At 41.9% G+C, this 26,134-nt stretch overlaps 1 protein-coding gene across 5 annotated transcripts in view; it reads right to left on the reverse strand.

The window, feature by feature from the left end:
* Positions 1–26,134, reverse strand: part of ncoa2 (nuclear receptor coactivator 2) — a 59,337-nt gene that overhangs the window by 28,596 nt on the left and 4,607 nt on the right. For 4 of the 5 annotated variants that reach the window (XM_056433770.1, XM_056433772.1, XM_056433768.1 and 1 more), the window contains exons 2-4: positions 12,291–12,374; positions 3,570–3,677; positions 2,590–2,762 (exon numbers count right to left, since the gene is read on the reverse strand). In XM_056433770.1, coding sequence (XP_056289745.1) covers positions 2,590–2,762; positions 3,570–3,658 — 262 coding nt within the window. In that variant the 5' untranslated portion in view covers positions 3,659–3,677; positions 12,291–12,374. The remainder of the gene's footprint in view (positions 1–2,589; positions 2,763–3,569; positions 3,678–12,290; positions 12,375–26,134) is intronic. The other variant, XM_056433771.1, reaches the window with a different exon arrangement.

The raw sequence follows: 26,134 nt of genomic DNA on the forward strand, positions 1-26,134 counted from the left end.
TTAGCCATGGACTGCCTTTCTCAAATAACTTAGCAGGCAGTGTCTGCTTGTGAACCCATACTCCTATTGGATTTCCAAGTATGTACACAGAGAGCATGACTTATTGCATACAGGTACTTATGGTCTATCATTGTTTACCAAAACTAGACCATGACTACTTGCTTCACAATGAACATAGTTTATTGTGCTGTGGACTCAAAGTGTTGCCACAAAAGTATCCTATAAGCTCCCGTACCTGCACTATGGTGTTGTGCATTTGTCCATGTGAGTGACTGGGTTAATAACCATGCAGAGAAGCCTTATGTTCAGAGCGTAGGCTGCCCTACTTTTGGAGATGATGATGAGAGGCGGAATATGAGTGGACTGTTGGGGGGACACATTTAACTGTCGCACTATGCCAAGAAGAGGGCTGACCATATGGTGAGAGAATGTTGTGGTGAAAAGCAAACAAAATCATGTCCTCCTTTCTTTCTTTTTTTTTGAGGGTGTGCTCATGCAACAGCGCACAGACCCACATTTATCTCTTTCAGCATTAATGATGTGTGCATCAGCAGGACCTCTTCAGGGCCAGCGGGGCCCAGTATACCAGCACAGCTGCCCTGGGTACAGACCCATCACTCAATGCCAGAGCAGCCCTCACTGTCCGTCTCAAGAACTCAGACACAGATAGAGGGTGGAATGGATCTTTTTATCAGGGCTGTGTCTGCTATACAATCTATAACTGCCAAGATATTTATCATATGTTCTATTCTTTTCTCTCTTATTTTAGATAGTAGGGTATTTTGACATTGTTCACATAAGTATGATGAATACAAATAAGGTACTTAACTATCTACTAGCTGCAGCTAAGCAGCTTTTGTATATGTATGCCTCCAGCCAATTAAGCAATTAAGAGAGTATATATTTTATAACCCCATAACCACATCATAACTCATCCATATATTGTCTATTAAGAAGCAACAAGATATAAACAGAAACAAAGTTAAGCCTATACTGAGCACACAACTCCACCCTGATTCAATTAGGGAAATGTGTGCAGACAGCATGCGAGGAACAAACAGGGATGAATTAACAGCTTTCAGTAGGAGGCCACTCTTTTAAAAAGGCCATCATAGCAGCATTGCACATCTCTGCAGGGCTGTGACACTCATCAGTGAGAATTTAATTTCTCAAATCACATTTGTGTTATTTAATACATTCACTACCGTCACCATAAACTGAGAATATCGTTCACACAGTAATGATGCTCTCAGGGGGGGAAACGATAACAAGCCTATAGAAGAGATAGATTGTGCACTCCCAACAATACTAAACAGATGGCAGATGATGTGCAATGAAAAGAACACATGGTGGTGGTGAAATGATGCAACATCGACTTTGAACAGGAAGACATCTACATGAGTGTTCAGTGCATCCCTGGCTCGAGTGCAACAAGAAAAAAAGGCTGCTTAAATTGATGCCCCTCTGAACCATGCAAGATGAGGTGAAGAACAGGTGTCTATTGCTGGAGCAGAAAAGCAAGGACTGTTTAGGCCTTCCCCTCAGAGGTTGCTGATCAAACACACTCATGCCTTGAGACGCAGCCAGGGGATGTTACTCTAGCCAAGTGTAAAAAAACAAGAGTGAGGAAAGGAAAGTGAGGGAAGGATGCAATAATACAGTCGAGTCGGGGAGGGGCGGTCAGACAGTAGCTAGAGTGTATGTGTGCTTTTTGCATCATATTATTCCCCATTACATAATGCTTGGCTCTGTGAGTCACATAAAACAAGTTCATCAGTTGGTCTGATTCACATATACCTTAATGTACCTCATTGTCCACCCGTCACTTGGCGGATTTTTTCCCCTTGTATGCAGGCCACAAGCTTATTACAACAGTTTAATCTCTGCCGTAATGTTTATGTACGAAAAGCTACAACTTTTCTTGCTAACTTTGGACCGATAAGAAGCGACGATACCATTGATGTTGGTCTGGTAAATGCAACATGACAAATGTAAAAACACAGAACCCAACAAATTGCTAAAGAGTACCAAAAAGGAGAAGCTGGAAAGTACAACTGAACAAGCTGATCCATTTGCCTGATGTTCTGGCTCAGGATTGAAGTGGGAAAGACCAGCGGCCAATAAGAAAACTGCTCTGGTTCATGCTCATGATGAAGTGATGGAGGGAACATTAAATCACATGTGCTGCTTTTTAATAACAACATCAATTATTGTGTGTGGCGCAGATCCCAAACCATAATATTTATGCCGTCAAATCTGATGCTTCTGCCAACACAGTGCCACCTGTGGCACTTGTGGTTTTATTGGAGCCTTAAAACCAAAACCACATCCTAAGCATATCCATGATAGTGTAGCACCTTATTCACAGCATCGCTGGCTTCAATTCAAACCAGCACATCAGATCCATTTGCAGGTATTAGCTTAAACTAAGCCATATATGAAGGTGGTATGCCATGAAACCTGAAGGGAAAGACTGTAGATGAATAGATATTGTGAAATAAAGGCTTCATAAAAAGCACCAAGACCTATAACCTTGACTACTTCTTCTACATACATAGGTGATGTATAAAAAATGATGAGAGGTAGTACCTTGCTCTTTTATTTGTCTGATCTGCTTCACAGTTTCCTTCAGGATTGCACATTTGTCAGGCTTGACATTGAAGTTGTCGATGTCGTTTAAGTTGGCAAAGATCAGCTCGGCGAGCTCCTCGATGTATTTGTTCTCGTGCTCGCGGTTGCGCTTCTCGTTGCTCCGCTTTGGACTACAGACAAAGAGAAGACTAGGGTGAGAAAAAGCAACGAAGAAGATGGTCACAGCAGGAGGGATAAAAAGCATGAAAAGGAGGTTTAAAGGGTGGATAAATTGCCTGTATTGAAAAGTCATTCTCCTACAATAACTGAAAGAACCTAGAGCAGGGCTGGAAAGAAGATCCATTTATAAAACTACACCACGGATGAGTGTCCGCACACATCTCTTGACACGACTGAAGAGCCCTCTCGTTCTCATAGTTGCCAAATGACAGTGCACAACATCTACCGCAAACCGTGGCACGGAGAGGAGTCTGAAGAGAGACACGGCAGGGGTCAATTATTCTCCATATGGCTTAAAAAGTATCTCTTGGCCTCTTCATTGCGCCAACATGGAGCACAACATTAATAAGGAAAACCCTCATTCTTTAATGCTCGTCTACAGATGAATGATGCAGATATATTCTACAGACTGTCACAGCGCTCCTGGGTTAGCTGCCATGATACCATGCAGCCTTTCTCTGTAACTACTAGAACGGGAGAATAAAATACCGCATAAGTGACAGGAGCTTGATTTCAAGTCTCGCCATCTTCAAAACACTGACATCACTTTTGTTTAAGGGGTGATACATTGTTTGCCAACGGACGATTTAGCAAAGCAGTGGTTGTTGAACCAAGTTGCTGACTGCACACCTTTGATAAAAACGTTGACGTATTTCCCTCATACCGTCCTCGTCGCATTCAAGTGTACTCAATTAAAATCAGGTAGAAAATGTCTTCCTGAGGGAGAAATCTGCCAAATGGCTTGAGGTATGACTCACCTGGGTCCAAGGAGTTCCGCAGAACATTCTTTGCGTTTTCGTGACTCTGCCCTGGCAGGGTCAGATGGGTTTTCACCTACTCCACTCATCCTCACTGCATATCAGCGTCTGTAAAAACAATAACGAACACACACAGACCTCTATGAAAACACACATACAGAATTATGTGGAAACCACTTTATATATAATATACTGCAGGTGTGTAAGCTTGCCAACGTGTGCATATGCATACAACACACGCAATCCTGTGCTTGGGGCACAAGTTGATCCACTCCGGGAGAAATGAGTGAAAATGGAGCGGAGAAAGAGATTCAATGATTTCTCTCTGATGGTGCAGCTCTCCCTAGAGACCCTGAAATGAGAACACAGAGCTTTGCCCACAGCACCAGACTGCGCGCTCAACCGTGTACCAAGAAAAGCCCATTCGTTACACGATACCAGGCAAAGCCCACAGTAAGAGCAGAGTGGGTTTATAATCACAACATGTGACCCTGTTTACAGAGTGCCTCTGAGATTGCTGTACCTGTCGTAATTTGTAAGTCACTCAAAAATGGAATGTAACAATACTATCTTGTCTGCTCTTTCTCAAATCAGGCCACAGAGCACGAGATCTTAAGTACGAATGCATGTTGTGACTAGTGCGATCGTAAGTGACAAGCTGGCTGAGGGCTTACTCTGCAACTTAATGTTACTAGGTCACGGTATGAATTCATGTTGTGTCTAAATCAATGTAGGGATATTCAAAACAACTCGAGAGCCTTTGGAGACTTGTCCTACTGTAGAACTTGAGCATCCATATTAACCTATATTATATTGAGCACAGGCTGAACTTCATGCTACTTAATGAAAGACGATCAATTATTGATCAAAGTAATGTCTTATTAATTACCAACGTCATCTGCCCCAACATTTTATGATAGTTAATGGACTTCAATAGAGAACAATATCTGCTGCACAGAAGATGTGAACACTTGTCGTATTCCAAATCAAATGGTCACATTTGAAATTATATGCATGAAAATAATGTATTCTTGCAAGATGTATGGTCTGCAGCCATTTGCTTTAATAGGGTTACAGAGGGAGTGAGAGATTACGACTGACTGAAACGAGTCCCAGAGAGAGAAGAAAGTCCCCCCCAGCACAATGCACAAGGTTGGGGCAGGCTGTGCTGTGATGCACTCTCAGCCACACACAAACACCCCTCACTGCTCAGCCATTAGATAATGCATTACAGAATACAGCACAGCGTAGAGCAGAGAGGAATAGCAGAGCTTCGCAGAAGCAGGCTGAACTAAAAAGGGAGCTAGTGATCATGCAAACTTGAGTCTGGCTCCTTCCTGGCCTTGAGTGACCTACTTTAAGCTAACGGTAGGGTCTGTGCCCAAATGGATGAAGTCAAAGCAGCAGTGTCTGGAGAGGTAGTGGAGACTCTGAAGGGTAAAACACATTCCCACTGTTTTGTTGATAAGTTACCCGAGTCCTGTCCAGTGTATGGAAAAGTAATGAACACAAACATCACTGTACATGAGTCCTTTTATTATGCTCTCTGGAATGGCATCAGGGTGTCGTTATGCTGTGGCTCTGTGCTCTCCACTGAAATGATATCAGTCTCTATAGCAGAGGTTGTGCGCTTTTATTAATGACAACAGAAACAGGCCATTAAAACTCTCATAGCTAAGTGGCACTCTCCGTTCCTATTGGTTGCGCCTGGGTTTTCCAGCACAAGTTACCATGGGGATTCTAGATCTGATTGGTTGGGCTTGTCCCGCTGGGCCAGATCTGATTGGTTGCCTTCGTCTCCTTGACATGGCAGTAATGATGGGTCAGTGTACGTTGAGAGAGAGAAAAGAAAGAAAGTAAAATAGGAGACAGAAAGTACCAGGCACGTCTCAATGACACCAACACAGACAGTCAGACTGCCTGACAAGAGGGCTTACAGGACATTTGTGTTGCTGGGGTGTCCGATCTTCACATGGGAAGACTAGCGAGAGATCTCTACTCCTAGAGAATGCCCAGGATCTCTGGGCAGATATAAACAACTGTGCACTGGTGTTAGCACTTACTGTACAGAGCTGTGTCAATGTGGGAACTATCAGCATTGGCCACCTGGAGTCGAGAGTTTCTCTTTGAACAAAGCTCAAGCCTTCTTGCCAAGGCTCTCAAAAGGACACGACATGGTACGGCACTGTTTTGACAAAGGTTGTAGCTCGTGTCCGGTATTTTGTTTTTGGTGTCACCTCAGTCGAGGTTGCAAGTGAGATAAGTCGATACTTAAAAGGTGGAGTTAGAAAACTGCAGAACACTGACTGATCAGCGAGAAATGTCACTAAAATAGCAACTTGAACATCCTGCACAAACCTGACATTAAAAAAATAAATACCATCCATTGTTGTTGAAAACAAATCTAATAAACCTGAGCTTAGTTCATGATGATGCCTGCCTACAGATCCAACTTCAGTCAGACAAATGCATATTATTTACTCACACTTCTGTCACTTTAACGATGACAAAAGAAAAGCTCAATGCCCAATTTCACCTCGGCAAACAGAGTAATTTAAAAAAGGAAAGGACCGTAAAGCTACATTTAGGAACCTTAAACTGTGAAAAACATTCAGTGTAGGTAATAAAAGGAAGAACGTCTAGTCTGATGTCCCATTTCATAAAGGAAGGAGTGCTATGTCGGAAAATACTACAACAACCGAAAAGCATTTAAATAAACACAATTACATTTTATTGCACCATCAAATCAAGACTGAGCTAGATTAGATTAGCATTAGCTTCAGGTAGTGTGCGGACAGAGACACTGAAAAGCTGTGGTCGCGTGGCTGATAAGGCCGAGCATACATTGATGCAGAAGAGATATCCAGTGGTGCACCTGTGCTGTGTGCCGATGTCATCGACTCAGAGACATGTAGCGTGAGTGGGGGTTGGGTAAGTAAATTAATTAGATGCTGAACTGATTGTCAAATTCTGGAGGGCATCTACCAAGATTGCAGTTCATCAAGCTGTCAGCTCATTTAGTTTATTAGCAGTGTAGGTTGAGACATATGGCCCGTCAGTCATTAAAAGCTACCGTATGTTAGACAGACGGTGTGGAATCTTTGTTCACACAAGTATTCAGAATGAAAGAAAGTAACATTTATTTAAATATCCCGCAATAAAGATTTAAAAAATATATATGGTACAGCCATATCCCATTTTCATTAAAGTAAATGTGTTGTAAGGAGAAAATCCTAAACAAAAGATGAAATATATACATTTAACTTTCTGTAAATCATTTGCAAGCCATTTTACACTTGGAAGTATGAACTGCTTGCTACAGTTTGTTTGGCCAACTGCTTACTGTCGCTGGCAGCCGTACGACCATTGGGAAAGTGCACACCAAAGATGTGACTGGAAATGAAGCTGGGGACACGAGGTTTACAGATAGTCTTCCATGCAGTTGTTTTGACCATTTGCAGTTGTGATGAGTTCAAGTTCCCGCTTACACAGTTTGGTAAACGGTACTGCAATGTGGTGTTGATCATTGGTGCTTTTACAAAATGTTCACACAATACAGGTTGTTTCTGATCAATAATAATCAGTAATGTGGATATAATGACAAAGTGAGTAAAGGTAAATAATTGAACAGCTACAACATTCTGGTAAATTCAGAAAATGACATGACTTTATTGTAATGAAGTCCTAAAAAACTGGAAGACAACACTTATGCCGTATTAAGATATCCAATATCCAACAATATCTGCCTCAAGATTGATAGAATAGTGCCCAGCCTTAGCTGAGAGATATGCATTGAGAAAGAAAAAGAACAATACACACGGATAAAGACAAGTTAAAGTTTGAATAATCTATTGACTTTGAAAGCCCGAGGTGCACTTGAGGGAGGTGATCATAGGTGTGTCATTGCTCATGTCTTAGGTGTCACAGGAGCAGACTCTCCAGGACCGAGCCGGAGCCAACCAGTCTGGCGTGGTAGGAATGCAGAAACAACAAGGGGCTGCCGTCGTTGCCCGGAGAGCTGGAGACGACGACGTTTCTCCCTGTCAAACTCAGCTGGTACAACCTGTACATGACGCATTGTTTGCGACTGCAATAAATGCCTCACAACAAATGAAACCTTTAACTGCACCTTAGCAACAGTGAGGCCGCCTGAACTAAATGTTTCACTCAAACAAGGGCACACATGGCCAGGCACATGTAATAGTGATCTATTAAATGTGCCTGGCCATGCGTGTCTCCTGCACATTAGCCCAACATGGTGGCGTGATGCGGCATGGAGACGCAAAACCAGTCATGATGGCATCATCCAGCTAGTTTCCTATGAATTTCATCTATTTGACAACTTCATGATATTTTGGGCCATCAAGCAATACATCTTGGGTGCGACTATAAGGGGCATTTTGGTGACTATTAGAAAATTCATACAGTCAAGATCATCACATAATCATCACTATACAATCTCCGTAGTTTAACCCTTATCAAAACTAATAATTTGTAGACAGGTTAGAATTGATTTTCTTCTTTTACATAAAGGATTTTGGATACAATCTCCATCTTGAGATATACACCCCGTGGCAACTTTATTAGGTACACCAAACACACATACACCGTACAAAGTTAATAACGGATAATTTGTGTTCAAACTTCTAACTGTAACACCCCTCCAAAACATGCAGGTAGAGCTACTATTCAGAGACAGTTATTCATTAATGAAATTCAGCTAACATAACCAGTGAGCTGAGATACATGCAAACCACCAGAGGGGGAAGGGGGTCTATAAAAACACTGATTCACCAATTCCAGTCATAGACATAGTATAAAAAAGGGGGGGAAACAGATCCAGAGAGAGGGGGGGTCGGATATGTGTCTGAGTGCCAAGGGGAGAGGGCATGTAACAGTGTGCCATTCCTGCAATGATGCAAGATTATAAAGACACACCCAGTGCTTCTGGAACTCAGAGAGAAACTATTGGGGCAGTGTTTGAAGTCTACTGCACCATTATAACGGGGGCTCTTTCAGAAAGTGCTTAACCACTGTGGGGGACTGAACAATGTCTCTTTGGTGCATAATCTGTCCTCACATGCCTTCTTGGCACAACGGGCCTGAGAGAGAAACAGAAAACGAGAGCTCAATAAAGACTGCTTCTGGTGTGCTGCAACATAGGCCATTTATTTCCCCCAAACTGAAGAGGAAACCATGTCAGGGGAGGAGCCCAGAGGATTCACTTCTTCTCAGTTTACATCTCAATAAATGCATGTGTGAGAAGAAGCCCAGAGAGCCAAAACACACAGAAACATGTTGGAGCCATGTCAGATGGTATTATAGACAAACGTGTATTTAAAAACCATATCAATTAAATAGAACGCAGCTTGGGTCGGGGTCTGCAGTGAACTCTGGCCTCGCTGACAGCTGCTGTTACCTTGAACCAGATGCTCTAATATTAGGTTTGGGTCAATGGGGAGGCATTGGGAGATGGAGGGAGGATTGTGATGATGGATTGAAAGAGATTAAGAGCAATGTGAATTTGAAACCTTGAACTTAACAAGACTTGAATGGTTTGGAACCGAGAGGAATCAGATCAATGACAGAGAGCGAGCTGGGGAGAAAATGAGAGGGGAGTAAAGGAAGATAGGGAAACAAAGGGAACCAAAACGGGATTGGGTCTTTTTCACAGAGACGCTGTGTTCAGTATACGTGATCAGATACTACAATCTGTAACTGTATGCTCAGATGCATTCCTGCTAAAGTATGACATTATAATGTGTACATGCTTATAGTCAGCTAAATGGCATTCAAACCACCTAGTTTTCTGGTTGCTTTATTTGAATCACACAAACAAGCTGCTGTAGACTTAGTATAAAGAGAGGTATGCACCTTGCCTGCTACCAAGTCTCACTAATGAGCTCCAGAATCACTGCAAGGTAATGGCTCTAAAGTGCCGGAGTGCAACCAGGAGCCAGCCCCCCCATCCCCCCTCCCTCCCCATTTACTGAAAGCTGATCACGCTCATGAATCTTTAACACTGGCAGTCAGTTCAGGATGTCGCAGGAATGGAAGGGGAGGGATAGCACAGCATGCTCTGGATGTCAGAGAGACACCGAGAGGGGAGGAGAGCTGGAATCGTGAGGGGGAAAAAGGACTTACCGGTATAAATAAGTACCTCTCGACAACAATTTGTCAACAATCGATCGGAGGATGACATCACTGGCTTAGGTAGAATCAGATGTCAAAATGACCACATATACATGTGTGGTCTTTTGTTTATTGCATTGTTAGTCTTTGGCCAATAATGCTGACCCAAAAGCATCGACTGTGTAAACCAAAAGTCAATACAATAAGAAAAAGTAGTCCCACATTATTCATTCCCCCTCAATCGTAATAAGTAGGAGTTTTTCTCAGATGGATGGCGCTGTTCCATCGGTTGTCCCTGGTGCTGAAACCTAGCAGAGGCAATTGATAGAGTGTCAACTAAGCCAGATATTATATGTAAGGCCTATGGTGACATTGCTTGCAGTATATTTATTTATTCATGTGTTTATCGCCCCACATGAGCAAATTTGAGACTATTGCTATAATTTAGTTGATGTAGTTGATTTAGTTGACATTTTGAACTCGTTTTAAGGCAGAGGTTTACGGCTTATTTATACGCTCCCTTTCCACAAGGTTCTGCTTTGGTCCATGCGGCGTCCATGTCGGCATCATCCTTTCTCCAAGGGTCCACGTGGACCGTATGCATGCAATCCAAAATATGTGACCATACGTTCTGTACGCACAATATGCACACCAACTGTGCATGCTCCAGTTAACAAAAAGAAGAAGACAACAAAGTGGATGCTTGTTTTGAAGAACGGTTGTGCCAGGAGATCTGCAGTTACCCACACTGATAGAATGTATCTATAAAGGAATACCAAGGGAACCAAGTTGCGCTGAACTCCTGGCAAACAGCCTTGGGGTGCTTTGCCGCAAACAACTGAAATGGAGTTTTAAAATCGGGTATGGCACATAAACGCCAGACCTTCAACTGTCGTATTATTGGAACTGAAAAGAGAAGGAGCTGCTCCGACTCTCCAATACAGTTGGCCAACAGTGTGCCTGTCTATTTCTTTAACGTATAGAGTAATGATTGCAGAATCTGCTAATAGAGATTACAGTCACTTCAATCAAGTGGTGTACTTGCGTGCCGGGACAAATCCCAGTGGAACGCCACACCGGTGGGCCGTCAAAGAATGTGTAGCGGCAGTCCAGCCCTATGTGTCTCTGGACCTCTCTGTGTCACGAGCAGGACAGATTTCACTTTGAGAGGGAAGTGTATGAAGAAAACTCAACATGCTACTACAGAATAAAAATCTGGCTACTATTATTTTAAAATAAAAATCCACCTGGCCAGTAAATAAATTAAACAGCCACCTTGGCCGGTAAGGCAGAAAGTTAATTTAGGACCCCTGGCTCTAGGTTTCCCAGGTGTCAAACACCTTGTTTTGTTCCAATAAAACACTCGAAACAGAACAGAAACAGTTTAATGTAATGATCCCTACACTATAAGAGTCTATAGGTGCGTGAAACAAAACAGGAAGGATTTTTTTTTAACAGCATTTTTCAGGTGCACTATGCTTTTAAAGTGAAGATGCTGACATAAGCACACATTTAAACGCCTGTATATTGTTCATGACACTCAACTCTCAACAGATATTATACAAATCACTGCAGGACGCAATAAGAAATTTAATTAGTGTTTCCTTTTTTTTTTAATGTCTGGTCCATTTCGACCTACGAGTGCACTGCGTCAGCTATATTATGTAGGGAAATATAAATATTGGACGAGACTCCCCGAGACTTAACACACTCTACATTAGATGCCTCATCTGAAAAACAAGAAAGTATTTTGCTCTCGACAATAAAATAGGTGCACATATTACGATACACGAGTACAAATGCTCTGTTTATTAATGAAAAGTCCATTTTAACTCTTTGCAACCAAACTCAGCTAATGCAAACTATTATTTTAGAGTCCAAAATATGGTTTTGTAACATCTGATGGCAATGCAGCAATCCCAAAAGACAAATTCAAGCCAACACCATCTGAACTGTAACCTGGCTGTAAAGTAAGTAACACAACCTCACAGAAAGAGACTGGCGGCTTCATTTCGCACATGATGGCTGAACACTGCAGACCAACGGAACTTTTGGATCGGATGCAGCTCCAAGTAAGACAAAAAGGCTGAATCTAGACGAGGCGCAAAGAAGAAAAGTTGGGAGGAAATGGGGCCGAGAATTAAGCAGATTCCATGTCTGTATGAAATCAAATCATTGTTTAAAACTGAATTCTGACCAGAAAAAACAAAGTTCTTACTATGTGGCTTATCTGATGAGAGTGAAAAATACCTGGAGATTTTCATATCAAAATCACCATCAAAGCATTTGCTTAAAAAAGACAAATCTGCCACAAACAGAATACAAATCATGTAGAGGGAGCTGTTATCCCAGCTGGAGACACAAGCCAATAAAACAACCACTGTGAGCGGGACGCATTGGATTGTTTTCATCGACACACAAGGCTCATCTTTTTTTTTGATGATGATCCAAAAATTACACTTTTTTTATTTTTTTATTACATGTTTGCATCATCTGTCCAATAGGGAATAGTGTGTTTGGGCTGGGGTGTCTATTTTACACCGTTTGCACAGTGCAGTTGTGTAAAAGAGAATTGGCTTTGCTTCTCACCTTGGTTTCAGTCCAGAGTCCCTCAGGCCATTGCTGCAAGAAGGTAACGCTAGGAAACCTTTCAGCATCATCCACGTCTCCCTGCTGAAAGAAATAACATTAGCATAAGCACATGGTGTGAATCAGTACAACTCTCATTACAACGCTAGAACAGTGCATCGTAAATGGAATGCTTTAAAGTTTAATGATTGTATAACAAGTTACATGACGACAAGTGAGAATATAAGATGTTTAAGTCTTCAGGTAACATTTGTTTTTATTCATCTTCTGTTTATTGTCTTGATTAATCGTTGAAAAATAACAAATTATCAAAAGAAAACTGTTGCAGAGTGTCAAACATCTAATTGATTCATTGTTTCAACTCCAACTCTATTAAAAATATTTATTTGTATTGCTTTTATTTGCTTGAACGGAATAACAAAAAAATCTAAAAGGTCCATAACAATAACGCCCCACTGTAATGTCACACACTGAAGTCGAGGACAGCTCCCATGTAGGACTCGTCAGAAAAGTCAAGAAACCGTGGGACGAATAAATTCAACCTCGCTGTCCATGTTTAATCTTAAATTTGCACAAAAAGCAAAACTTCTGTGTAATCTGCATACACAAGTTATCACAACAAAGTATCGCTACATTACAGCATGCATATTACAAATTATAATGAGTTCTCACAGCCAAGCCCCAGCGAGTAAAGGTGCGTTCACACCAAAAGCGGAACTATTTTTTCACGCGACCGAATCTCATGAAAAGTCAACGTACAGACGTGTGTGGCTGCGATAGACGCGATATTTTCCCGGGCGGCGCGTTTGGGGCGTCGCGATGTGGCGCGTTTTCAGCGGTGCAATTTTCGCCCCTAGTTGAAATATTTCAACTTTGAGGCGGTCATCTCGCAACTCGGGCCAATCAGCTCTTGAGTTCCGCTCTCGTAGCGCTGGAAGTGGAAGTCTTCCAGACGTAACAGTAACTTCATCGGTGAAAGTGACCGAGCCGAGTGAGCCTACGGGTGATGTCATCAACCCAAACACGAGGGCGTTAGTGTGTGGGATGTCCACAACTAATATAAAGCAGAACTAGTGGTTAGTTATTCTGGTGGATGAAGGAAATGATAACGGTCTTTACGGAGATAAGCCCCGCCCCTCGCGGAGCGTCTCGACGCTCATGGCCTGAACACGGCGAATGGTCGAGCGAGTAAACTCACGCGTTTTCGGCGACGCGAAAAATAGTTTCGCTTTTGGTGTGAACGCACCTTAAGGTTTACTGACTTTCAATACACACAGCGAATTAGAATGAAAACAGTTACTTCAACACAAATGCTGTGCTTTTGTATTATAAGTAGGTGTGTAATCAGCCAACAGAATACAAACCCAAAGTATGTGCACCAAAATGTCAAACCACTAACTTAAGTTAACTGCTAATGTGCTTTAAACTCCCAAAAAGTAATCTTATCTGGTGCTAACTGTTTGCATTAAGTTATCAGGGAGCTGCAAGTCTTTTCATCTCCGTGGAGACCGTAAAGCCGATTACAGCATGGAACACAGTGAGTCTTTTTTAATCATGAAACACAATTAATTAGACAGGAGAAAGGGAGAAAATTTAAAATTTTAATCATATTCCCATTTGGATAATTAGAACCTCAAAAAAAGGACCCTGAAAAAAGCTCCCAATGAGAGGCCTCTGTGGAAGTGCTCGCCTCGTACTACGAGGAGCCTGATGAGGGAGAGCGAGCCAGCCCCTTTTGGCCTGCCAAAGTGAGCCAGCTGAGGAATGCACTCGCGTGATGTCATGTTCTGACATCACTTAAGAGGAAACCAATGATCCTATTGAACCCTGCACAAGTCCACCGCTGGAAGCCACACGGAGAGCTGATATTTAGTATTCTGAACTGCAGCATACATTCACTCAAGTAGCTGAAATCGGTGAAGCGTCAATAAAGGAAACACATGGAGTTTTAGCATGAAATCTTGACCAAAGAACTCTATATATATTTTGTAATCTATATAGGATGAAACCTCAAGTATGGTAAACACTATAAAATAGCTGATATGGCTACAGTCAATCAAATATTTGTAATGTAATTCCATAACGCATTTCTCAACTCTTAATTTCCTTTCACTTTCCTGCATAACTCTCGGTTCTCATCCTTTGGAGGAATTTCCTCGGAGCGTTAATGCCGTCACATGCTCGGTCTCAGTCCAGCCCCTGGTCTGTGGGCTGAGTGACGGAATAAGGCAGAAGTGTGAAAACACTCCATTGAGCTAGTTTAACAGTCATCCGTTTTTAAATAGCCAAACTGGATATAAAAAGAATTCCAACCGACACTTTTTTTGTTTGTTATCGTTTAGAAATGCAACTGGTTAGGAGATCCACGTCATGATCGCGATTCCTCTCGTAACATTAATCAGCAATAGAACAGGAATAATTGTATCAGAGGGTAGTTATCATGTAACACAGAATCATATTGTTTAGCCATCAACACCGAGGCATCTGTACATCCAGTCACATCTAGGGCTGCAACTAACGATTATTTTGATAATCGATTAATCGGTTGATTATTCTATCGATTAATCGGATAAAAAAACAAAAAAACTTTAATTTTCAACCCTTTATTCAAAACAGGGTCCGTACGGTCATGGAAAACCTGGAAAAGTCATGGAATTTTTAAATGGCTATTAGCGGGCCTAGAAAAGTAATTAAAAAAAATAAAATCCCAAAATATTTGGAAAAGTAATGCAAATTTGTTTTATTCAAATGTTAATTTACACGGTATATATACGGTATGCTTTAGAATTCTCATTGTTAGTTTAAACACTACATCTTCTCACTTTGTCACGTATAGACAGAGTTTTCACAAAATGTTTAATCATGGAAATTTGGTTTAAAGTCATGGAAAGGTCCTGGAGATCCACTGGTCACCATGGTGATGAACCCGTCACAAACAGACTGACAGCTTTCCTCTCCTGAGCAGTGGTCCCCATGTGGCCCCGCCCCCTGAGCAATATCAGAGATGCGTTCCGATTTATTATTTTTTTCACCTGGCCCGCTGCCGTTGAGATTACAGTGAGACGCGTAACAAATTTGAAGTGGTGCTCTTCGCAAAAAAACATCTTTGATGGACGTGTCGCGTCTCGGCCAATCAGCGTTCAGATGTCCACAGCGTTTGGGAAGTTAGGTTAGCTTGAATGTTAGTCCGCTACATCTGCTGCTGTCACGCTGCACGGTGTAGCGATACTAACAAAGTACCCGTACGTTAAACACGATGTGATTTAGCATATTTTTAGTATCGATACTTCATTAAAAGAGCGATCAGAGCGCACGCGCTGCTCCGCTCCATTAAATGGTGTCTGCACGCGCAGCGCTCACAGCGAGTCGTGGCTTATCTCCGTTGCCTTTCTCCATGGAAAAATATTTTCCGCTATCCGCCACGGAATAAATAACCACGTTTTCTACGTTATACTCTTGTGGAAATGCCACACACGTGGTAACATGTAGCGCCCTGGTGTCGGGGTTCATAACGTCACCCGGAGGCGCACTTAGCTCCGTGAATGTCTCCGACTACTGAATGACTTCCGCATCCAGCGCCACGTGAGCAGCAGCAGCCAATTAGATTCATCAACAGAGGAGCAGCTCAGCGCTGATTGGCTCTCACAACGCAGCGTCCTCTCCTCTCCCTCCGCTCTTGTTTCCCCTGCGCCGCTCTGCGCTCAACTCAACTTTGTTTATACTCCGTGACTTATTGAGCGCCGTAATAATCGCGCGACACAACGAATCGATAATGAAATTCGTTGCCAACTATTTTAATAATCGATTTTTATCGATTCGTTGTTGCAGCCCTAGTCACATCCCATCCATCCCTTTGACTGACTGTTGTTGTGTTAGCCTGGGCCATCGATTAACATACTTCCGTTCCATGTGCAAGTGTAATGCTCCGTGCGAGTCAGTATGAGCAAGGTTCCCAGCGTCAGACCAAACTGTCTCTCGCTCATCAGACCGCCAGAGCCATGCCAACTCTTCCTGCGATATTAGGGGCGCGGACCCGCTTGTGACATTAGTCGTGTGGTCCGAGTCACATCAGAAGTATGCATGCACATATGCCTGCATGGCAGTGTGCAAATCACTGGGACAGACTTGAGCAGAAGAACGTTTCAGGAAGGACTTGCAGAGCTTTCTTTTCCTGAAGGGCTATTATACTTGGCACAGACGGGCTGAATGACACATGGTGCACCCTAAACAAAAACACAGCACCCTGCCAAGACTGACACGGAGCTTCAGCAGCAACATTAATTGAGTTTCATGTTACCTTGAATACTGGCATCACACAATCAATACAGCAACTTGTAAATTATAGTGACGCTTGTTTCAAAAACTAAAAAAACGCAATACAAATATGAAGTCACAAAGAAAGATGGAGCAACACAATTATAAAATGTAAAACATCCACACCTTGTCCAGAACCTGACACGGGAGTATTTTCATTCAGTCTGACCATCTGTTGGTATTTAAAAGGAGGTCAAAGAGCATCAGGTTAAAGGTTCAAGCTCCCATTAAACAAAGTTCCAATTACCAGTTACAGTTTAAATGGCTGCAGTTTCATTATTAAGTCCAAGCCCTCACATTTTAGTTAATGTTGTGACAAAACAAAATTATGAAGTGAACTGTGAAACTGAAGAGAAAGAATACACAAGCCGAGTGACTTTGAATGTGGTACACTCTCATCAAGGCAATTAGCATTTTGTTTGACAGCAGCAGACACTTGGGTGACATTCTGCCTCAAGCCAAACCTTGGGTGTAGATGCGTCTCCTTCTTCCTCCCAGAGTTGGCAATGGGCTCCATCTGAGTAAAAGGCGTTGTCAAGCGGGCCGAGCTAACAATGCTAAAGATCTGGCTGATCAGGTTGAGATAGCACAAAGGGTAGATAGTTTGTGTGCTAGAAATGGACCATAATGGCCAGGTCACCGCAAGGCTAAACACCAATGGTACCTTTTGAGTGGCTAATGGCATTTAATTCAATCAGAATCAAGGCTGATATAGATCCTAATGAAAACACCTGGCTGTTTAGCCTTAGTTACGCCAAAGTCTGGTCAAGACATTGATCCTAACCAATAATCAATGGATTTTGGAGCAACTATGAGGTGCGGTAAATCACATAATCAGATTATTCTGCCAAACAAAGATTTCCTTAAAGCGAGCTTATAGGTTAGGAAGTATTGTTTTATAAGCCGCCGGTTTAAACCGATGGACTGGCCATGGCACTTGCTATAACGATCTAAAGCGTACAGCCTCACTTGTGTGTTGGGAAGCCCAAGAGCAAGGCACTTGATAACCAGGCCGTGTGATGCTCCATAGCAAATGGGCAGGAATGTGGTTGTACAGGTTTCTCTGGGGAGGTGTTGAACTGTACAGCTTTAAAGCACAGCAACAATACCTATGATTTAAAGCGCCTAGATATATGGAAGAGCTTTTCTCACAAAAGGTTTTTAAGATGTAATGGAAAAAAACAACTCTCTGCTCTCCTAACTCTTAGGTTCATCATTTTCACCTCAAAATGAGTGTGACCACTGACCAATAGATCCGCCCTGGCCATGACACTATATTTTAACCTGAAATGAAAGCATTATCATTAAGGATGTTAATAATTAACCACTTAGCCGCCAATTAATGCCATCCGCTAAACATGAAACACACTTAAACTTTTATTTTAATAAAAGCTGAGGAAAACTCGAAGGAACGTCTCGTCACTGAAATGAGAACAGCAGTTCATCTTAAAAGGTCACCCCACTTTAAGTGAACCTGTGCCATGTTGTTGCTAGCGTGGGGCTAACTGTTGACTTAAATCAGCCGTTGGTAAGCGAGACATGGGAACTTGTCTTGGGTCTTGGTGCAAGTTGTAACATTTATTCACCAACAAATAAACTGGACACGCACTGCTCCTTTAGGGTCAATGCTTATACCGTTACTCCTGACTTCATACTCATCGTCACTCGCATGCTTCTCTCTCAACCAGACAGTCGCTATAAATGGTTCCAATCCACTGGTGGAAGTCCTGACAGATGATGCCAGGCAGACACACACCGGACAACCTCGCAGCTAAACTAACGGATGCTGTGGGGACTTACAGGGAAAGACATTGTGGCTGCCAAACTTACAACAATATGTACCCAGCAGCTACACTTATATATAGTTCTACGGTAAATCAAAATGTATGCCGTTCTATTCCTGATTGTACTCAGAGCATGGTCACTTCGAAGTGGACGCATAAAAAGGCACATAACTGTTTAAACCCATGTTAATACAACATGAATAAACTTTAACTTATAAAGCCAATTTAAAAAAAAGTAAACAAAGTGTCAAGTAAACAAGTCCAACATTAATTAAAAACAAAATCACAAAAACAAAAACCTTGAATATCTTCTTTAACCATGAATGTAAAGACAAAGAAAAGGACTGCTAAAGATCTGTACTATTTAGACTAAGAATCCTGTAGCTTTGATGACAACATATACCCTTAGATTAAAAAAAGATGTATTACGTGGATTTTGCAGCAGATTTTAATTGGCTGCAGATGCAAACCTGTGTCATGTGTCGTCACACCTGTTGCTCAGAGAACATCCAGTTCCTTCAGCGCTGACCTCAGGGACAGAAAAACACGTGTGCTTACCAAAGTGAAATTGAGGAGTTGTGGTTTAAGAAAAGGCAAGTTGTAATGCCAATACAAGCAAAAGCAAGAAGCAACCAGTTCCAAGAGCCATGGAAATGCAGGGTGAGCGGGAGAAGGGGTGTGGCGAAGATCAATCTGTATAAACAGGATGCTTTGAAGATTTGCTCATCTTGTGACTCGTCTGCATGTCAAATGCATATTTATTGTGCCCGTTTATGCACGCGTGTGTCCACCATCTTTTATTACGGGACGCGGTTTGTATGGAGTTAGTTCCCGTGGAGGATTGAGGCGACACAGTGGAGGCAGGATCGAGATAAGGAGGTGCCGTGTTAGCGGGGAGGGGAAGAGGAGATCAGCTGACAACTATGACACTTTATCAGCCAGAGACTGAGACAATGTGACATGCTAATGCTCAGACTCACAGCAAACGCACATACAGTGTCTGACAAATATGCAAAACACAGCTACAGAAAGGAAATAAAATCGGTGTTAAATCAGGACGCAAGTAGATAATAATTATAAATCAAATTTCTATAGCGCTTTTCATAATACTCAAAGACGCTTTACAACACATAATTTAAAATTCCTAAAAGCTATGCATTAAAAATTACAATAAAAACAAACGATAAAAGCAAATAAGAACGTTCAGAGCACACAATCACACATTAAAAGCAGTTTTGAACAGGTGGGTTTTGATTAGCGATTTAAACGATGAAAGTTCGGTGCAGTCACGGATGATTTTGGGGAGAGAGTTCCAGAGGGAGGGGGCAGAAATGGATAGATAAGAAAGAGAAAGAAGTTGATCGGGTTCGTCTGCGTGTGAGAAGGGTAATAATCTGTCAGGGACGTTTCAGGGGATGACTTTAAAGCCCAGCATTACCTGATTAAGAGTACTGCTGCTTTGACAGTAGAACATGTAATTGGACCAGACAGAGCAAACAGTAAAGTGAAGCAGCCTTCTCTCCACTACACATCCCCCGCTTAAATGCTTGGTGACAACCGGGTCAGGCAGAAACGATGGCTATTTAACCTTTACTTAGAAAAGACAATAGAGTTACTGATAATCACAGCAACAAAAATCATGCTACATTTAAATGATGGGTATTATACAAATGACAAGCACACTCTCCTGCTTCCATCTTATCTCGCCACTGAGCACTGATGAAACCCTGCCAGGTCCAACGGGAGTCTGGTCTTCGTGGCAGACCTGGCTGGGTATCCCGTCACGTGCATCTCTGACATGATGGTACGGCAGCGCTGCCGGACAAACAGCTGCTCATTAAAGTCTAGCCAGCTACTTTAACATAATCATTTGTAGATTTTTATAAAACATTTTCACAATGCGTATTTAACGCCCACAAGCTCTCATTTCGAAAAAAATGCAAAATGATGAAGAAATGTGCGCATGTGTCATGCTCAATATGAATGTGTGCTGCACGCTCAGATGAAAGGTGGGTTGTCTTCAGTGTTTTGCAAACATTATGTGGTATACAGGACTGTCTCAGAAAATTAGAATATTGTGATGAAGTTCTTTATTTTCTGTAATGCAATTAAAAAAACAAAAATGTCATGCATTCTGGATTCATTACAAATCAACTGAAATATTGCAAGCCTTTTATTCTTTTAATATTGCTGATTATGGCTTACAGCTTAAGAAAACTAAAATATCCTATCTCTAAATATTAGAATATCATGAAAAAGTATACTAGTAGGGTATTAAACAAATCACTTGAATTGTCTAATTAACTCGAAACACCTGCAAGGGTTTCCTGAGCCTTGACAAACACTCAGCTGTTATAAATCTTTTTTTTTACTTGGTCTGAGGAAATATAAAAATTTTATGAGATAGGATTTTAGAGTTTTCTTAAGCTGTAAGCCATAATCAGCAATATTAAAAGAATAAAAGGCTTGCAATATTTCAGTTGATTTGTAATGAATCCAGAATGCATGACATTTTTGTTTTTTTAATTGCATTACAGAAAATAAAGAACTTTATCACAATATTCTAATTTTCTGAGACAGTCCTGTATATATAGTAATGGCAGAGTAGACATTAAAAACCCTACATTTATGTATACACCACACAGCTGTATGGGCTGAATGAACAAATGAATGAATGCATGATCTTTCTTTACATGCATTTTTTACAGTCATCTCTAAGATGCATTGCAAGTACACACAAACAGGAGACTAAATAAAAGTAGCAGGCCTACGCCATACATGGAAAATATGTCCCAGACTTGCACTGCTTACAAAATAAAAATGTCCGAGGAAACTATCGTACTTTCTGCAATCGACAAATTAAGCAAACTAATGTCAGATGCTCCAAATAATATGAATGGAATGTCCTGCAGTAATAGGATCAATGGTCACTGAAGATAAGATAATAACAGAGGTTGGCTTGATTTAGCAGATTCACGTGACTCGAGTCATTCACATGTTGTTATTTTAGAGGGATTTTTAGCATAAACTATAAATAATTTAATTGAAGAAAGCATCGGTTTGGGATTATGTTCCCCTTAAAATTAACTTTATTATGACCTATAAATAAGAGTGAATTAGTTTGTTTATACAATACATTAAATGTCACCGTTGGATGTGTTGATAAATCTTACAGTAAAAGTTTCCAGCAATAATAAATCAGGTTTAAAGAATCTATCCAGTCAGGAATTGGCATGGTTTTAAATATCCATTGCTAATTAAAGACTGTGTGAGCTAAAATACTTAATAAGCCTAATTTTCCTTTACAATAATAGAATTCATATTCCATAAGATGGAACAGTGGTGACATTAGAATGTGCTAGAGCCACCCAGCAAGCTGGATACTTTTCCCACTGGGTGACTAATCCATATACTTGTGGAAAGCCCTCCGGTATAGACACAGAAATACAAAGTACAACAGATACAACTTACACTGGAGCAGTTTGTTATCACTGGGTATCTGAACTAAAATGGTCGACTTGCTGGGTAATGCTCGCTCTCCGATGTAGTTTGTGTGCGCTTTTGCATATGCAGTATACTCTCGCATCGCTTGGGGATGCAACTCTGCCACGTCAGATGTATTCCTCAGGACCACGGGAGCGCTGCATCGTGTGTCGAGTTGTTTGGGGAAGAGGTTCATGAGAAAACCAGAAGCCGATCGGCCCGTTAAAAACATGTCCATTTTGAATGGGCACGGCACTGTGATACCAGTCACAAGTTCACTATTGTGTTCAAATGTGACTGAAAGTGCCCCAATAAGTGTTGGGCAACTAACCAACCACCGCTGGCATATTGTCTAAATCAGCGGTTCCCAAACTCAAGAATGCCGCGGCCCAATTTGAAATCTGAAAATCTTCTGCGGCCCACCCAAGCCTTTAATCACAACCAGCGTTGTGGGGGGGGGGGTACTAGTGAGAGTGTGCTCACCTGCACGCGGATGTGTCGGCGCGCATCACGGCAGAGCGATGCGACCCGAGAAGTGTTATCGGGGGTGCTGAGCGATTAAATATATCTCTTGTTCTGCCTGTTTTGTGATATACATGCCTAAAAGGCGCCTAATATTTCTAGACTGAAATAATATCGGCATTATAATTATTATAACAATGAGGATTTTTTTTGTTGCCTATTTTGTGGTGCCCCCTCAGGACTCGGTGCCCTACGCGCAGTGCGTAGTGCGCGTTATGGGAGCGGCGGCGCTGATCACAACTCTGATCAAAACATAAACTAGGGATGATTAAATGACCTTCAGAATTTAACCGATTAAAAATGTATTAACCGACAATGTATGTTTTGTATACCATTTTCTCCGGAGCTCATATATATTTACTTTAATACTACAAGAGGGCGCCCCATTTGACATTGTTTTGTGGTCAGAAAAATAGGTCAGATAAAAGAATAACACGTAATTTAAATCATAAATATTTTTATTTCAAACTTTTCAAAATTGAAAATTAAAAACATTTTATTTATTTATTGTAAATGACCTCTCGCGGCCCACCTACAGTATCTTCGCGGACCACCAGTGGCCCACACTTTGGGAATCGCTGGTCTAAATATTAATGGCGACCATGTAAAGGTGAGATGGATTTCTACTGAGGGCCAAGAACTTTGAGATATTATGCATCAGCTTCTGTAACAGCAGCACCAGTGTAACATCATGGCTCTGGAAGCTTTTATCCAACGAGTATCTGTTTTGCACTCGACTGCCAGATGAGCTGGGAGGCGGTTTTGTTTTGACGGTCCACATCAGGTGCCAAAACCATAAATCTTTGTAGTAGAAGCATGAATGGAAGCATTTTGACATGCAAATAAACAGATACCACATAATCCATGTGGTACAAATATAGGTAATTTGGCTCTTCTGTTAGAGGGGGGAATAAATTATGCAGAATTTTCATTATTGAATATATAAATGACCTTTTATGCTGGTATTCACAAATACAATTTAAATGAAAGGGAACATGTTAAACATACTCTTTATAAAACCTCCATGCCAGAACTAAATTATCACTGGGTTAACAAAGATTAAAATGGCCTTACTAAGAGTCACCATGGTAACCTATGTGATAAAAAGAACTTGCCTTTTAGTGTGGCGGGTAAGTTCATGACGTCTCAATTTCCTTTTAAACCTTCATGTTTGCTTGACACAAGCGTCTCAAACTCATAATCTTAAAAAAATGAATACAACACGAGTTCTATGCAAATAGATCTGAGCACGGACAGCCGAATTGTACCTGACTCATCATCTCTTCCTGGTCATGCCACAACTAGGACCAAACAATAACCCATCTGGTGTCAACCCCTAATCACACCCTCTCATTTACAGGAAACCTTTACATTATTTTTGTAAAGCTACTAATGCAGTCATTTATGATTAGTCATCATGAAAACTTTAGAAAATTGTGTTATAAAAATAATGGCCGCATGTCCATCAAGTAACTTCATGAAGAGCTGATTCACATGCCCACCATGTTCTCCTGTTCATGCTGGTCGTTTCATACGCCGTTTGTGGTAAATTGTGGGAGTTAACGGGGCATAAAATGAGGCTCATGAACCTGTGCAACATTTGATGCTGTCTCGTCATTAATAAAAGGAAAACAAGTACTCCAGCTGATGGGGCTGTGCTGAATCTAGCCAGAATGTCTGGTGCTCCAGAAATGTACATTATGGATGGAAAACGCAGGTCAGCTAAGGAGATTCCCTACGCCGAAAACAGCAAAGATAACGCAAGCAAAACCATCTTATAGGTCACGAAGGGAACACTGCTGAGTCAGCAGCGAACGAAAGACAGAGATGGTGAAAGAGAGAGGGGGAACGGGAAATCATGCTGGTCGGAGTTTGACCCTCACAATGTGTACGGAAAGGAAAGGAAAAGCCTAAAACCGAATCCCCACATTCCTCTGGTTTATTACGAGTGAGTGAGAAATGCTGCTGCTCTGCACATGTCGTTCCATACGACCGCTGCCCGGCCTGCGCTGGTGCCGTTTACCTCCACTCCAGAATAAGATGGTGCACCAGATTTTCTACGGAGCAGATTCACACTGCATATTTTTGGATCACCAACCCAACAATTCAAGTTATCTCTCTCTAAATAAGTACTTTTCTAATTATTTCATTACCACAATGAGATCAATAATTAAGATTGGAAAGCGTGAATACAAATGGGGTGTGGATTTCAAAAATAGTAATAGTTATTTAACATCAACCATTGTACAGCTAAGCGATACCAGCCTCACAACGAAAGGGAAACAGCTGCAGAAGCATTGTCACATAGTCATGTGAGCTCTGCTGTCTCCTCTGCTCAAGCCAAACGGGCTGAGGGCACCTTCTTTCGCAATGAGCAGTAGACACCAGAATATCATCTAGCTTGGAAGATCAATATGCACTTCGCTGTAGCTGACCTACATAAGTGGAGGAGCGCGGACTGTCTAAATCATTGGATTGCCTGTGAGCCTAAAGATTCTCGGAGCCCCGGTGGAGTCTCCATGGGAGCAGAGCACGAGGCGGCCCCGTGGTGTGATGTTACAATTCTCAGTTTTTAAAAACATTACAGATTCAAATATCATTCTAACACAAAGCGACGGCCACAGATAATTACCACACCTGGAAAATGATCACAGACAAGCGAAGGACACTTCAACAGGGCATTTGTTTGCCAACATTGAGTGGAAATGTTCCTGAATAATTACTCTGAAAAGCGTACTCTTCCGTGGCCATTCACTGCAGATTGGATGTCTCGATTGCCAATCGCCGGGTGCAAACTAGAAAGGTGCAAGTTAAATCGAGAGAAAATTTGGGCTCGATTTCAATGGGCAAACAACTGTGATCACTCCAGTTCATCCAGAGCAAACCCGGTTAATTAGCGTATATCTGACAACACATCTCTTCATTATTAGAACTCCTTAATGAAAAGCACTGTACTTGGATGATGTCAGTTCTACGGTTAAACTAAAATAAATCCCGTGCAGGCTGCTGTTATTAAGACAGGACCTACTATGAGCACAGATAGAGGGAAAGGCTGGTTTGAGGTCAGCCAAACAACACAATGACAACACGCCTTAAAGCAGAGAGGGAGTAAATAATCTAACTCCTCCTCCTCCATGTCAAAGCCCTCTCAGCTTTCCATCAGCCATCTTCGCCTCGCTTCTGACGTCTCTCCTCTCGTTGTTCCCCCCCTCCCCTCTCTCCCTATGCTGTAAAAACCTGGCCATTTCCCCACAGCTCATCCCTCACGCCCACCCAGGACCTGTCACGCTGCTGTTTCCATGACAACACTAACGCAGAGACAGCCGGGTGAGATGCCCAGTGAGACAAGGCAAACAGATACCAGGGGAAGCGGTGCATCATCTCAAGCATACACTGTGGCCCTTACGTGATGGACAGATAACACAACGGAGTCTGATCCGTTACAGCTAAACTTGACGAGAAGCAATTGTACAGTTGCTTAACCTGTCTTTTCATGCAGCCAACGTCTATCTTCCATTTCAGTGTCTTTTAAATTTGAAAAATGGAAAGACGAGAAAATGCTAATAATTCAAGTCATGTTTCCCTGGTCTGGTCATCGTGGTTTTCCCCACAAAGCAAAGCAACCCTTATAGTGTGTCCTACCATTCGTTCTTTGGGTGGAATTTGCAGATTTGAGCCAGGGCAGAAATACTTTGCAACATCCTTATGAAGGCCCAGATTCCTGCCAGCTCTGGATGTTGT

The sequence above is a fragment of the Pseudoliparis swirei genome, chromosome 16 (genome assembly GCF_029220125.1).
Source record: "Pseudoliparis swirei isolate HS2019 ecotype Mariana Trench chromosome 16, NWPU_hadal_v1, whole genome shotgun sequence".
In the NCBI taxonomy this organism is placed as follows: Eukaryota; Metazoa; Chordata; class Actinopteri; order Perciformes; family Liparidae; genus Pseudoliparis; species Pseudoliparis swirei.